Source organism: Ceratocystis lukuohia, assembly GCF_044167205.1.
Source record: "Ceratocystis lukuohia strain C4212 chromosome Unknown Supercontig1_pilon, whole genome shotgun sequence".
Taxonomy (NCBI): Eukaryota; Fungi; Ascomycota; class Sordariomycetes; order Microascales; family Ceratocystidaceae; genus Ceratocystis; species Ceratocystis lukuohia.
Genome location: NW_027263520.1, coordinates 572,135 through 585,241, shown reverse-complemented (window position 1 = coordinate 585,241; position 13,107 = coordinate 572,135). Strand labels below are relative to the sequence as shown.

General features: G+C 48.7%; 3 protein-coding genes across 3 annotated transcripts; all 3 read right to left on the bottom strand.

The window, feature by feature from the left end:
* Positions 1-1,217: 1,217 nt before the first annotated feature.
* On the bottom strand, positions 1,218-5,984 carry HOO65_010148 (Vegetative incompatibility protein HET-E-1; the record flags this gene model as incomplete). The annotated part of the gene is made up of 3 exons (XM_071005263.1): positions 1,218-3,359; positions 3,419-5,368; positions 5,436-5,984. 3 exons carry the CDS (start codon positions 5,982-5,984, stop codon positions 1,218-1,220), a joined length of 4,641 nt encoding a protein of 1,546 aa, XP_070861970.1.
* Positions 5,985-6,774: 790 nt separating this feature from the next.
* Positions 6,775-8,208, bottom strand: HOO65_010147 (putative kinesin; the record flags this gene model as incomplete). Its single annotated transcript, XM_070999652.1, has 1 exon — positions 6,775-8,208. The coding sequence occupies one exon, from the start codon at positions 8,206-8,208 to the stop codon at positions 6,775-6,777; it is 1,434 nt and encodes a 477-aa protein (XP_070861969.1).
* Positions 8,209-10,441: 2,233 nt separating this feature from the next.
* Positions 10,442-11,697, bottom strand: HOO65_010146 (Cyclin-dependent kinase 1; the record flags this gene model as incomplete). Its single annotated transcript, XM_071005904.1, has 3 exons — positions 10,442-10,718; positions 10,818-11,493; positions 11,661-11,697. The coding sequence occupies 3 exons, from the start codon at positions 11,695-11,697 to the stop codon at positions 10,442-10,444; spliced, it is 990 nt and encodes a 329-aa protein (XP_070861968.1).
* Between the last annotated feature and the right edge of the window lie 1,410 nt (positions 11,698-13,107).

Below are 13,107 nucleotides of genomic sequence, written 5' to 3'. Positions count from 1 at the left end.
GGCTCTTCTCATATTGATCTGTGCTGTTGTGCATGGCTTCAATCTTCTGCAGCGAGACATTTTGATGACTATAGACAGGTTCAATTGTTAAACCCTCGAATATAATAAACATACTGTCTGTATAGTTTATATAGAGTGTTTAACAGTAGATGTTAGGAGGACGTACTGAATGTCCTGTGAAGGAGAGAAGAAGAGAAGAAGGAATAAGTGATTAATCAAGTTGTGCTATGTCTATCTATCTCTTGTCTGAAGAGAGGATCTCGACCGATTTAAATATTCATCACTCTGCGCCCTTTACGTCTGATCCTAACCCTAACGTTTTGGGGAACCGGATCAGGGTCAGCAATCCTGATAATAACCCTGACTTAGGTTACTAACGGTCACATGTGATAAAAAAAACAGCGTCCCTATGCGCATCATCGTAACAATTTCCTATTCGCACCCCACATATCACCAAGTAATTCAACCAATCAGATGCCTAAATCAACAAAGGTTCAGCCAATCAAATAGTCGTACTAGCCCCACTTTACAACATCCCGGTTTAAGAAAGTCCACTCTGGGCCTCTTGCGCCGAGTGTTGTATGTAGCCTCCTTCCCTCCCTCTGCATCCTGTGGTCCCTCCTGCAGTGCCTCTTGTGTCCCGTGGTCCCTCCTGCATTACCTCCTGCTATACCTCTTGTGGTGCCTTCTTTGGTGATATCGCCAGTGTCATTTGCCGTGTTTCCGTCCTTCCTTTGCCTTGAATTGTCTCCATATCCTGCTGATCCATCGCCGCAAGGTTATCACCTTCTTCCCATTGACTGAGTTAGCGCCATATTGAGGCAGCTGTATGGCGGTAGCTTTAGTCTGGAATCGACTGTATAACAGGGGATGGTTATGGGATGATTGTTTGACTTTCGCAGACAGACTGAGATAATGGAAACACACTTAATTCATCTTCACTCAAGGTTGCAGTGTGAAGCTTGGTTCCACTTTAAAAATATATGTGATTATTTTATTGGCTAGATTATTGTCGAATTAAGTTCAATTACTTGGTCGTGTGTGGGGCATTAGCTTTTCGGGTGCGAATAGGAACACCTCTAAAAAACCAAAACGTTACGAAACAAGAGTTGAATATATGCAAAAACCAGGCTATAGTTGTGGAAAATATAATCTATAATACAATGGACATGATACTTCATCCAAGGAAATTTCGCTTTCATGATAGGCTAGTGAAGCTAGTCTCCAGATCTAAACTCCATGGTTATGATGCGGCCAGAGATAGAACCAAGCGCAAGTCTTGTGTGGGCTATTGCGAATTTCCAAGGACGACAAGATGGCGGCAGCCAAAGCATCCTTTGACCATCCTCCATAATCCAGACATCATCGTTGCTAAGACTGTATGTGTGCGATCTAGAGTGAGGCAAAGAAGATTGACTAGCTAATAGTCCTGATGCTATTCGCTGCTCATCATTTGTAAACACTTCTGATGCCACGCATTCTCCATGGCCCTCAAGAGTTTTCAGACACGCGCCAGAAGTTGCATCCCAGATGTTGACTATGTTGTCCCCAGCCCCTGATGCCAGTCGCTGTCCATCATTGGAGAACACCACTGATGTCACAATGCGGCCATGGCCCTCAAGAGCCTGCACACACACGCCAGAAGTCGCATCCCAGATCTTGACTGTGTTGTCCCAAGACCCTGATGCCAGTCGCTGTCCATCATTGGAGAATACCACTGATGTCACACACCTTTCATGGCCCTCAAGAGTCTGCATACACGCACCAGAAGTCGCATCCCAGATCTTGACTGTATTGTCCCGAGACCCTGATGCCAGTCGCTGTCCATCGTTGGAGAACACCACTGATGTCACGTACTTTTCATGGCCCTCAAGAGTCTGCACACACGCACCAGAAGTCGCATCCCAGATTTTGACTGTCTTGTCCCAAGACCCTGATGCCAGTCGCTGTCCATCATTGGAGAAGACCACTGATGTCACAATGTGACCATGGCCCTCAAGAGTCTGCACATATGCGCCAGAAGTCGCATCCCAGATCTTGACTGTGCCGCCCCTTGACGCTGATGCCAGTCGCTGTGCATCATTGGAGAACACCACTGATGTCACGTACTTTTCATGGCCCTCAAGAGTCTGCACACACGCACCAGAAGTTACATCCCAGATCTTGATTGCGCTGTCTCCTGACACTGATGCCAGTCGCTGTCTGTCATTGGAGAACACCACTGATCTCACTTCTTGATGATGGCCCTCAAGAGTCTGCATACACGCACTAGAAGTCTCATCCCAGATCTTGATTGTGTTGTCTTCTGACCCTGATGCCAGTCGCCGTCCATCATTGGAGAACACCACTGATGTCACTTCTTGATGATGGCCCTCAAGAGTCTGCACACACATACCAGAAGTCGCATCCCAGATCTTGACTGTCTTGTCAAAAGACCCTGATGCCAGTCGCTGCTCATCATTTGTAAACACTGCCGATGTCACGTAATCTCCATGGCCCTCAAGAGTTTGCAGGCACACGCCAGAAGTTGCATCCCAGATCTTAGCTGTGTTGTCGTCTGACCCTGATGCCAGTCGCTGTCCATCATTGGAGAATACCACTGATTCTACTACTCGATGATGGCCCTCAAGAGTCTGCACACACACACCAGAAGTCGCATCCCAGATCTTGACTGTCTTGTCCCAAGACGCTGATGCCAGTCGCTGTCCATCATTGGAGAACACCACTGATGTCACTTCTCGATGATGGCCCTCAAGAGTCTGCACACACACACCAGAAGTCGCATCCCAGATCTTGACTGTCTTGTCAAAAGACCCTGATGCCAGTCGCCGTCCATCATTGGAGAACACCACTGATGTCACTTCTCGATGATGGCCCTCAAGAGTCTGCACACACACACCAGAAGTCGCATCCCAGATCTTGACTGTCTTGTCCCAAGACGCTGATGCCAGTCGCTGTCCATCATTGGAGAACACCACTGATGTCACTTCTCGATGATGGCCCTCAAGAGTCTGCACACACATACCAGAAGTCGCATCCCAGATCTTGACTGTCTTGTCAAAAGACCCTGATGCTAGTAGCTGCCCATCATTGGAGAACGCCACTGAATCCACACTACTTCCATGGCCCTCGAGAGTCTGTAGACAGGCATCCCAATTTTCTTCAACCCTTGGCTTTACTTTCATCCAGTCTGGCTCTTCATGACTAAATATTTGCTTTATCAAGCTGTTGCTAGGGCTGAATATGAGCGCTGATTTATAGACCTGCAGGGGTGCAATCTCAATAACTCCTGCATTCGAGAGGAGAAATCGGTAGGCGTCTTTGACAATTTCTTGAAGGTGCTTTGATGCATTTTGCTGCTGTACAATGTTAAACCCTGCTTTTTCAAAATATATCCTCTCGATGCAAAGCCACTCACCAGACAAGATTCTAATTTCCCAATTGCTCGTACTCCAGTATAGACGCTTCGTAACAGACTAAGAGCTTCTAGCCATTGGAGATATTTCTTTGTGAAGAAGGCCAAGATCTTATCATTTTCACTAGCTCTGACATTTACAGGCGAGTCATGAAGATGATCAACCCAAAATGTGCAGGAATATCTGATAGCAGCCAATGGGTCAGGATCAGGAGGAGAAACTTCATCGATGAGAGACCCTGGAGCCTTCAGGTGGTAAATATCGCGTTCTAGAGTTTTGCAGAGGAGATCCAATGATCGCACCAAGACCATTTGGTGTTGCTGCGCAATGCCACAGGGTAGGACTTGGTCTAATGCTTGATCCAGGAAGTAGTCCTTTGCTGACTGGTGGATGAAGGAGACGGTATTGTCATTAAGAGTCAAGAAAGACCCGCATGACTTGATAACTTCTTCCACCTCTTCCATGCCCACACTAGTCAGTCCTTCAACAAGGACATGCAGCTCTTCCAAAGTGACGGGTCGATATACAACCAAGACTTTAGCAATAACGTCTTTGCAAAGCTGAGCATCTTCTGACTCGGATATCTGCTGCAGCATTTGTTTGTACAGAGCATCAAGCCCAGGTGGAAACGACTTTAGTTTAGTCAAGGTATGGCGTTTGCGTGTTTTTTCATTGGAAAGCTCTTGACAAACCAGGGCCACCCACAGAAAGGTGCCACGAGCATTTGACTGCAAATGATCCAAGACAGCGGTCTTCGTCTCATCGTCGTATTTCCTTTTCTGTGCAACCTGATCTACCTTGAATTTGATGTAAGAGTCGACCGCTGCAGAGACTGAATCCTGGTTTATTTCAAGGTGGATTTTGACTTTTTGCTTGGCATCATTCAGGCTCTCCTCAATATCCGGCCAATTACGGCTTGATACAATCCATCTGGTGGTGGAAGACTCAGTGATGAAGTCAAGTAGGTGCTTCCGATCCACAGTACACTCATCCAGGGCATCGACGACTAGAATGGCATTATCCAAGCTTGGATCCTTCAACATCTCAGCTGCTATTGCGCGGACCTCAAACCAAGCAGACTCGTTTTCAAATAGCTTTTTCCCCACGGAATCATACTTTTTCCGGACATGCTTGGTAAGCTGTGGATTGCAATGTGCAAGGTGATAAATAAGGCCGCGTAGCACAGACGTGGCGGAGCTCAATCTATTACCACCCGTGGCTTGGCAAAAGAAGTAGTAGGGTGATGTTAACGGATCCAACTCCAGCTCATCGATAATGCCACAAAGGAGCATCGTTTTGCCTTTACCGGCATCCCCTTTGATCCAGAGGATTCGGCTTTCCGGGTTGTTTTTGAACTTCTGGAAGTCGTTGTGTTCGAGAATCCATTTGTACGAGTCTCTCAGCAAGCCACCTTTTTTGTCTTGGATGTTCTTCTTGTCCGTTCGGGGATCGGTCGTGTAGAGGTCTCTCAAACACTCATTATCCTTGTCGTCGTGATGCCTCTTTTCCTGTTGCTCTGCTTGACTCTGGATTGCTGCATAGATGTTTCCTAGACTGACTTGCAAATCAGATGCTGTGTTGTTGAGTCTATGGATTTGCGTTTGGATCTCTTGGGTGTTGTACTGCTCCATATCGTGCAACACAGTATTTTCGGTTGCCTTGATGTCATTGAGCTGGCCTGCCCAATCATCGATCAAAAACATGTCCCTCACAAAAGTGGCAGCCTGGCTGCGATGGTAGAGACAGATGCTTCTGATTTGATACAAGAGGAGCTTTTCAAAGAGCTTTGTGATGTTCTTCTCCAGTGTGTCTCGTAGCACGACTGTAGTTGTATGTCCCTTATTTTCGTCAAGAAGCAAACTAGTGAGGTTCCAATACCACTCGGTTCTGCCTAAGACATACTGGATGCCTTGGCGATTTTCGAGTGCTTCGGTGATGGGGTTTTTCAGGGCCTATGCAATGTTAGCCACCGACAGCACGCTTTGTGTTCTTTCCTGTGGACAAATCGCAATCACATACTTCTATTCCAAGACACACAGTTGCCCATATAACAGCAGCTTCCGGGGCAGCACGGAGAGCTCTATCCATGATTCCCACCACAGCCTGCACTGCTCGCAAACCATCGTCGACTCCTTGCTTCAGGGCGGCTTGCTTCTTCGTTCTTTCGATTCCTCCCTCAGCAACCTTTCTCATTTGACATGACGTGACCTTTAGATCCGCTGTCATCTTGGCCTCGATTCGATCAGTGGGCTTCACTCTTGTCTCCTCGTCCTTGTAGTGGCACTCGGATAAGACAATCTTCTCAAACGCCTCCACTAAGTTTGGCTCTTTCGATCTCGAGCCTTCGTACGCATTTTCCCAAATCTTCTCTTGCAGAATGGACAATGCTACAGGCTCGGGCTTGGGCGGCGGTGGAGGCGTCGCGGCCTCTAATAGCGATGGAGCTTGTTCGGGTTCAAGCTGTACTGCAACAGATGAGGAGATGGTCGGCGACGTAGTTTGGCCTGGTCTTGAAACAGGCGCATTTCCCTTTGGGAAGTGACGTTTAATTTTGTTAAGAAATCTCATAATTCCGGCTCTAAGGGGCGTGTATTGCAATAGTGAAAAAGACAAACTCGGACAAAGAATGAGTTGAAGATGTGAGCTTTGTCTATACCATAGTATTCTTGATACTAGAAGCGGGGAAAACAGTATTGCCGCCCACGCCCAAGTGTTGATGTGTTGATTGGGCTAGAAGCATTATATCAGTTTTGTCATGACCCTGGCATATGCATGGCTGTTAAGCGATGCATAATATGTAACATAGGTTTCGTCCGCCTAGAGGCATGCTATAATAAAAAACAGAGATAGAGGGCGTTCGCTTTTAGAAAGGGCCCATGGAATTCAGGTATATTGCCCTAGTCGTCGCATCACTTTTCTTCCATGTTCACTCAAGTAAATGACCACTACTAGATACGATAGCATTTACATTTAACTACACACCACTGCGAGGCACAGCAATGTCAGCTACTAAATAGCTTGCATTTATGATCAACAATCCAATTGCTTGTATTTCTCCCCGGCACTAGCCAGCCACTCGACATCATAGCATTCAGAGCAGTGTGTACAAGTCCTGTGACAGAAATACCCTACGTTAACCCCAGCCCCCAGGTGATAGCATTGCCACCCTGATTGCCAGGCCCCCAGATTTCCTGTTTGTATCATTTTCTTGTCCCTGAGCGTTTCTTGTACCTTCTTCAACGCTATCTCCCTTTCTGGATCTCCTGGGTTTGCGTTGTACACGTTTGCGATGTGTGGTCCCTGCCCTAGGGGACCTGTTATGTATGGTTCCTGTATACATACCACGTCTACCCCTCTTCTACCAGCCTCTTCTATCAGGGTCTGTTGGCTTTTCTGTCCTTTGTGTGCATTGTGCTGGGAGGGCAGTGGGAGCTCTGAAGGAGAAGTCACTTCTGGCTTTCCCCGCAGCTTTCCTCTTGTCGCCTGCACTCGCGACTGGGGCGTCTCCCTCTTCTTCTGACTGATCCTCCGTTTCTGAGCTCTCAGCCTGGGTCTCGGTGCATTCCATCAGGTCCACCACCTGTGTCTGCACTGATTTTCCAGCCTTTGGGCAGGCCTTCTTCTTCTCTGCGGTGAGCGCCTGTTGCGCCTTCCTGATTGTCCGCCTCTCCTCTGGTGTGTGTCCCTTTTCCCGAAGGGGGCACTGCTTGGAGTCTGCTGGGTATGGGCCGCGGCAGATGAAGCAGACCGAGACACATTCGTGCTCCGCCCCGCAGCATTTAAGGTGTCTGCTGCTTTCGTGTTCGCTCGAGCCACAGTGTTTGCACAGCTGTGCTCTAGAGCATTTCTTCGCATCGTGCCACCCGAAGCAACGGGAGCATTGCGCGATGGCTCTCGTTTTTTCGGCCAGGAGGCGGGTCGGAATGAGCCTCGAGCCCATCCTCAGTTGCCTCGGGGCCTTTGTGCCAGCTGCCGGGATTTTGACGATGAAAGTCTTCTCGTTACCCCTGGTCTTCGACGTCATGTAGACCGGAGTTACTCGAGTTGCTTGCGCGAAGCACTCGCCAATGATCTCTTCGCTGACTTCCACTGCCCGGCCGCCTCCATTCAGGTAGCGTTCGATCGGGCCAATCAGGTAGGCGTCTGTGTTGACTGCCTGCACTACCTCGGTGCCTGGTCCGATGTAGTTCTTTATCTTGTCGCTCTTCTCTAGCAGAGTAGAGCGACCGTCCTTGTTTGCCAGTAGTGCGAATCCACTCTTGGTCTTCTGCACGTCCTTCAGGGCTTTCTTCAGCTCAGGGTCTAGTTCCCTCAGACTGGCTGACATCAGAACGCTTTCGCAGTCGCGCATCATATTGTCTGCGCTAACTCTTACCAGGACTCTGTTGTCCTGGCGGGCCGCTGGCTGTGAGTAGCGCCCAGTGGGGGCGTTCGCGCCTGCCTTGCGGTGCGTGACAGTCTGCCATTCACCGCCCTGATTGGCGGCCTCGTGGGACTTGGTTTTTCTAGCCGCATCCTGGGTGTCTGCTGGCTTCATTGCTGGTCTCTTCACCATATCCGCGAAGGATGGGGCCTTCTTGGTTGCGGCGCTTGGCGGTTTCTCTACTGCTTTGCCCTGTCTTTCATGGGCCTTCTTTGCGGGCTCGCCCGCGGGCCGGTTTTGCCAGCCTCCCTCACGTCCCGTCAGGACGTAGTCCATAGCTTCCTCTGCTCTCAAGAGGATCATTCTTTTGACGACTTGTGCCATCTCCTTGTCTTCGTCGCGCTCGCACTGCGCTTCGAAACTCTCCATTAGGGGTATGATCAGATCAGCCTTGCGACTGTATCCCTGCGCTTCTCGAAAACGCGGTCTCGCGCTTCGAGACTCTTCAGCAGGCTGGACATCGTTTATCCGCTGCTCTGGTCTCCGTCGTTGTCGCCTTTCGGCCGCTCGCGTGTGTTTTGTATGTGTTTGGTACACTACTTTGCTGAGTTTTTCAAAGGTTTCTTAGGGTTAACCCCTCTTCCTTTGGTTGTATAAGCGAAGTTTTTTTGGTTGGGAGTTGATTGAGTTGAGTTGAATTTATTTAACGTCTACGGGAATCACTAAGATCAAACGACGCCGGATTGGTTACCGGACAGAATTAACCCTCTGCAGGGCTGACCACAGGTTTTGGGCGAGAGAAGCTCGTATGCTCCCAAGCAAGCTTGTTACTCGTCTTCCACCTGTAGTCGTCAGAAACAAAAAGAAAAAAAAAAAAAAAAAAAAAAAAGGAAATCCCCAGATATACCCTAAGCCCAGAAGTAGTGGGGCTAACCCCCAACTTCCCCACAAACATTCGTTCCTCTGAAAAACCTGCCACGCTTCCTGAAGTCGTGAAAATCACGAGAGCAAGACGGCAGCGTCCAGTGCAGCCTGGGAAAACCCCCCCAAAGACGAGAAAAAACCAGACTGTGTGAGCATCCGAGGGCTCGTGATATATCCTTCCGCTTTTCTGGTGGCCGCTGCCTTGCGCGTGTGGATGAGGCGCGAGACAGCCCCCTTTCTAGTGACATGCCACAGTCACCAGTCTATCCGAGGACAGAGGAGCGCAAGAAAGAAAACAAAACAAAAGAAAAAAAAAAGGTGCGGACTGTGTGAACTCTCAAAATTCAGTCCTGAGCGTGAAGGTGAACTCCTTGAGTTGGAGTGGTGTTGCGGCGATGAGGAGTTGGCGATCGCGAAAGTTGTCGTGAAAAAGGGGGCGAGTCGACGACGAGGTTATCCTCAAAGTTGGGTAAGTGCGGCCTCAAGGCTCCACAGCTCATTGTCAAGATCCATGACAGAGTCAAAGAAGAAGAAAAGAATGAAAGACGCTTATCAGTGTCATAGACGTCGTCCTCCAGCAGCCCGGAAGAAGGGGAGGCACCAGACCTCAAAGGTACCCCCCCGAGGGTTGTAAGAGGGAGAGTTGGGGAGTTGATTTCCTGTTTTCTTTCATTTATAAGTAAATTTATATGCCGAAAAACCCGAGCACATCGGGGTGATGGCGCAGTTGGGAGCGCGTTAGACTGAAGCTAGAAACTTCGGCCCTCTCATCATCAATAGATGTTGATATCTAAAGGTCACTGGTTCGATCCCGGTTCACCCCAAACATTCAATGCTTGAATTATTTTTTTCCTCGGCCACTTTTGATAGCCAAGGTCATGATGCCTGTTTGGCGTGACGGAACTCAAGAAATACGATATATCCTCTGTGGCGCAATTGGCTAGCGCGTCTGACTGTTAAGTAACCTTTCCATCATGGAGGTCACCGTAGCAATCAGGAGGTTGACAGTTCAAGCCTGTCCGGAGGAGACTCTTAACTTTTTGGTCGATGATCAGTGTGTTTTTTTTTTGTGCCTCGGGCCGCATCTACTCAAACCTGAATATACCCAAGTGGCTTGAACAACGCTGGCTGACACGAAATCACGCATGTCTCTCTCGGGTTTCTCCTTCGCAAATCTCAACAAGCTTGTATGTGTGCATATATGTACTTACATCCACCTATGTATAGTTAATAATGAAGAAAGAAAACAAAATGGATATCATCCTGCAAGGAAAACAAGAAACAAAAGATGGAACAAGGTAAAACTAGCATACCACACGGGCACATGCACAATAACACAGCTTAAAAGCAGAGAAACCCAGACTCACATCAGAAAGGGAAGAAGAAAATGGCCTCCAGCCGCCTTGATTAAACCGACCTATACAGACAGACAGGTGTTTCTTTTTTTGGCCCCGCCCTTCACAATGATAAAAAAAAGAGAGAAAGGGGGCGAGGTAAGTTTTAATTTGCACTTCTCTCAGCAGTGGCTGGCGGTAGGCCTTGCTTTTCCTCGCCTGGTTCTCCTTCCTCCTGGGCCTTCTTCTCCATCTTTCTTCCTGCTGGCAATGGCGCCATCCCTCCTCCTAGCACACACCGACACTGACGATCTTGTTCTCGCTCTTGCTCTGGTGGTACTAGCAGTGGTGGCAGTGGCTGTGGTGATAGCAACAGGAGCAGACACGGTTCGGCTTCGACTTTTCTAGTAGTAGCTAGCACGGGTCCGCGACTGTGGCTGCTGCTGCTGCTGCTGCGTGGCAATCGCCTGCTGGTACTCTTCAAAATAGGGGTGATTGCAGGCCTGCTTCGCAGAGATGCGGCCAGCCGGGTCGTAAACAAGCATCTGCTCAAGCATATCAAGACCAACGCTATCAAGCGGCTTGCAGAGCGAAGCATTAGGATCTCTCTTCCACTTAGGGAACGAGGGCTTAAAGTCGGGATAAGACGTGACACCAGGCCAGACCTCTTCAGTAGGCGTGCTAAGGATGCTATTTTTAGAAAAGGGAAGATGTTAGCATCGGCACTGTAGAATTGATCTGAATAGCTGGGACAATGCTGTAAATTGTCTTTGCACTTACTTGAAAATTCTGAAAATCTGGTCAATCTCAGAGTCACCGACAAATAGCGGCTTCCGAGTGCACATCTCAGCAAAGATGCAGCCTACACTCCACATATCCACACCCGTGGAGTACTGGCGACCACCTAGCAGAATCTCGGGCGCTCTGTACCACAAAGTGACGACCTCGTGGGTGTAAGTGCGCAGAGGCACGCCAAATGAGCGAGCCAGGCCAAAATCCGCCAGCTTGAGATTACCATCACGATCAATAAGCAGGTTCTGGGGCTTAAGATCTCGGTGTAGGATGCGATGCATGTGGCAGTACTTGACGCCCTGGCACAGCTGCCACATGAGCTTCTTGACGACAGCAGGGCCGAGGCCCATATGGCGCAAGACCTCTGATGAGCCCTCGGGCAGGGCTTTGCCACGGCCACCATCACTCTGGGGCAGCGACTCAATATACTTCTTGAGATCAAGGTCGAGGAACTCGAAGACGAGGTATAAATTGTGGCCGTCGGCATGCACGATGTTGAAGAGCCGTACGATATTGGGGTCTCGCATCTCCTTGAGCAAAGAGATTTCCCTGATGGCGGTCGATGGTACGCCTTCATCTTCAGCCTCGAGGCGAATCTTCTTCAGAGCTACAATGCGGCCGCCATTTTGGAGGTCTCGGGCGCGGTAGACGACACCGTACGTGCCTATAAAAGAGAAAAGCAAGATGCCGAGTTAGCAGGAGGAGCGGAAAGATTATAGAGAAGGCAAATACCAGGACGGGGAAAGGGGGGGGACATATAATGGAGGGATGCAAGGCAGGCTGTTATGTAGCCTTACGCTTTGTGCTTTGCACCATGCCAGTTCTGCTCACCTTCGCCGACCTTTTCGAGTTTCTGGTAGTTCTCCATTGCTAAAGTGTACGTATGTATGTGTTTTTCTGGTACCTTGACAGGGCAAGGCTTTGATTTCGGCTTGTTTTGGGAGCGGCTACAAAGGAAGAGGGAGGATAGCAAAGGAAAATAGAGAATAGCAGAAGGTCCAAAAGGTGCTGAAGATAACGATAGTACAGAGGGCGTTAAGTCAGCGCCGAAAAGACAGGAATCAAGGCGGTGGTGTAGATTCGTAGGGTGTTAGAGTGAGAGATGCAGGCAAAGAAGAAAGGCCGGGTTAAGCCAGAGAAAAGGAAATCTCTGTATTTTTTTATCGCAAAGGAACCGCAAAGCGAAAGGGCACATGCACAACAAGGGCCTAGAGCAACGGCAGTCGACTAGGGGAATGCAAGAAAAAAAGGACGTAGAATTTAGAGCGGGAAGAAAGAAACAAAGATCGGAAGGCTTCAAAGAAAAAAGTGGTGATCAAAAAGCAATAGCGAATGAATAGCTAAAAGGAGGATAGCCTCTCAACTATATTCGCCTGTCAAGGCCGCTATAGCTTATCAACTAACTCCATACTAAGTAGTAGCCAATCCACTGAAGGGCCTCTATTTTCAGCGCCCCTTTCCCCAAGCCCACAGCCCAATAGGCTCAAAGAAAATCTCAGCCCTTCAAAGTGGATTCAGGATTAACAACAAGAGAACGCGTTAATGAGGTACCGTTCGCTTACAACACAAACAAACAAACAAATCACCTATTGGCGTTAGTGATGTTGGTTGTGGCTCTTGCTTTAGGCCCGTATGTACCACTACAGCCAGACAGGCTTGTTGCTGTTTACACTATCAATGTTGCTGTTTTGGCCTCTTAGTGCATGAACAATTAAGTATTCGGCAACCTAGAACTCCTAGTAGCCAATTTATATAACGGCCTGACATGTCTTCTACGAGCCCCATTCCAACTTATCACAGTCAGCCAAATTCCCTTTGTTTACTTAGGTTGCTCCCTTTCGAGTCCCTTTAGCACACATTACCAGTCCAGGCGATATTTTCTCCCTCTCCTTCCCCCTCCTTTACTGCTCAAGCATGGGTCGCCTGTCTACTACTGTCTTCAAACCCCCTCGGCTTGCTCGTAGCATCAGCCGGACGTAAATAGCCAGTCCCCTAGATCTAGCTATTAGAGGCATTGAAAGTCGTAGAGACGGCAACGGCTATAGCAATAATATGCTATCCTATTAAAAAGTCAATACAGCTCCCCCCTATCTAGCCATGTCGTTTATTACTAGCTCCAGCTAACGCATTATGGTGCGTCCAACTCCCTGGAAACCTTTGTCTTCTTCTATCATGTCAATGCCTTCAACTCGAGTATAGCAAATATCCTTGGCTGATCTTTTGTTTGTTCACAAGCCAAGCGCAAAGTAAATAAGCCATTGCATGCTGTCAGGACAAC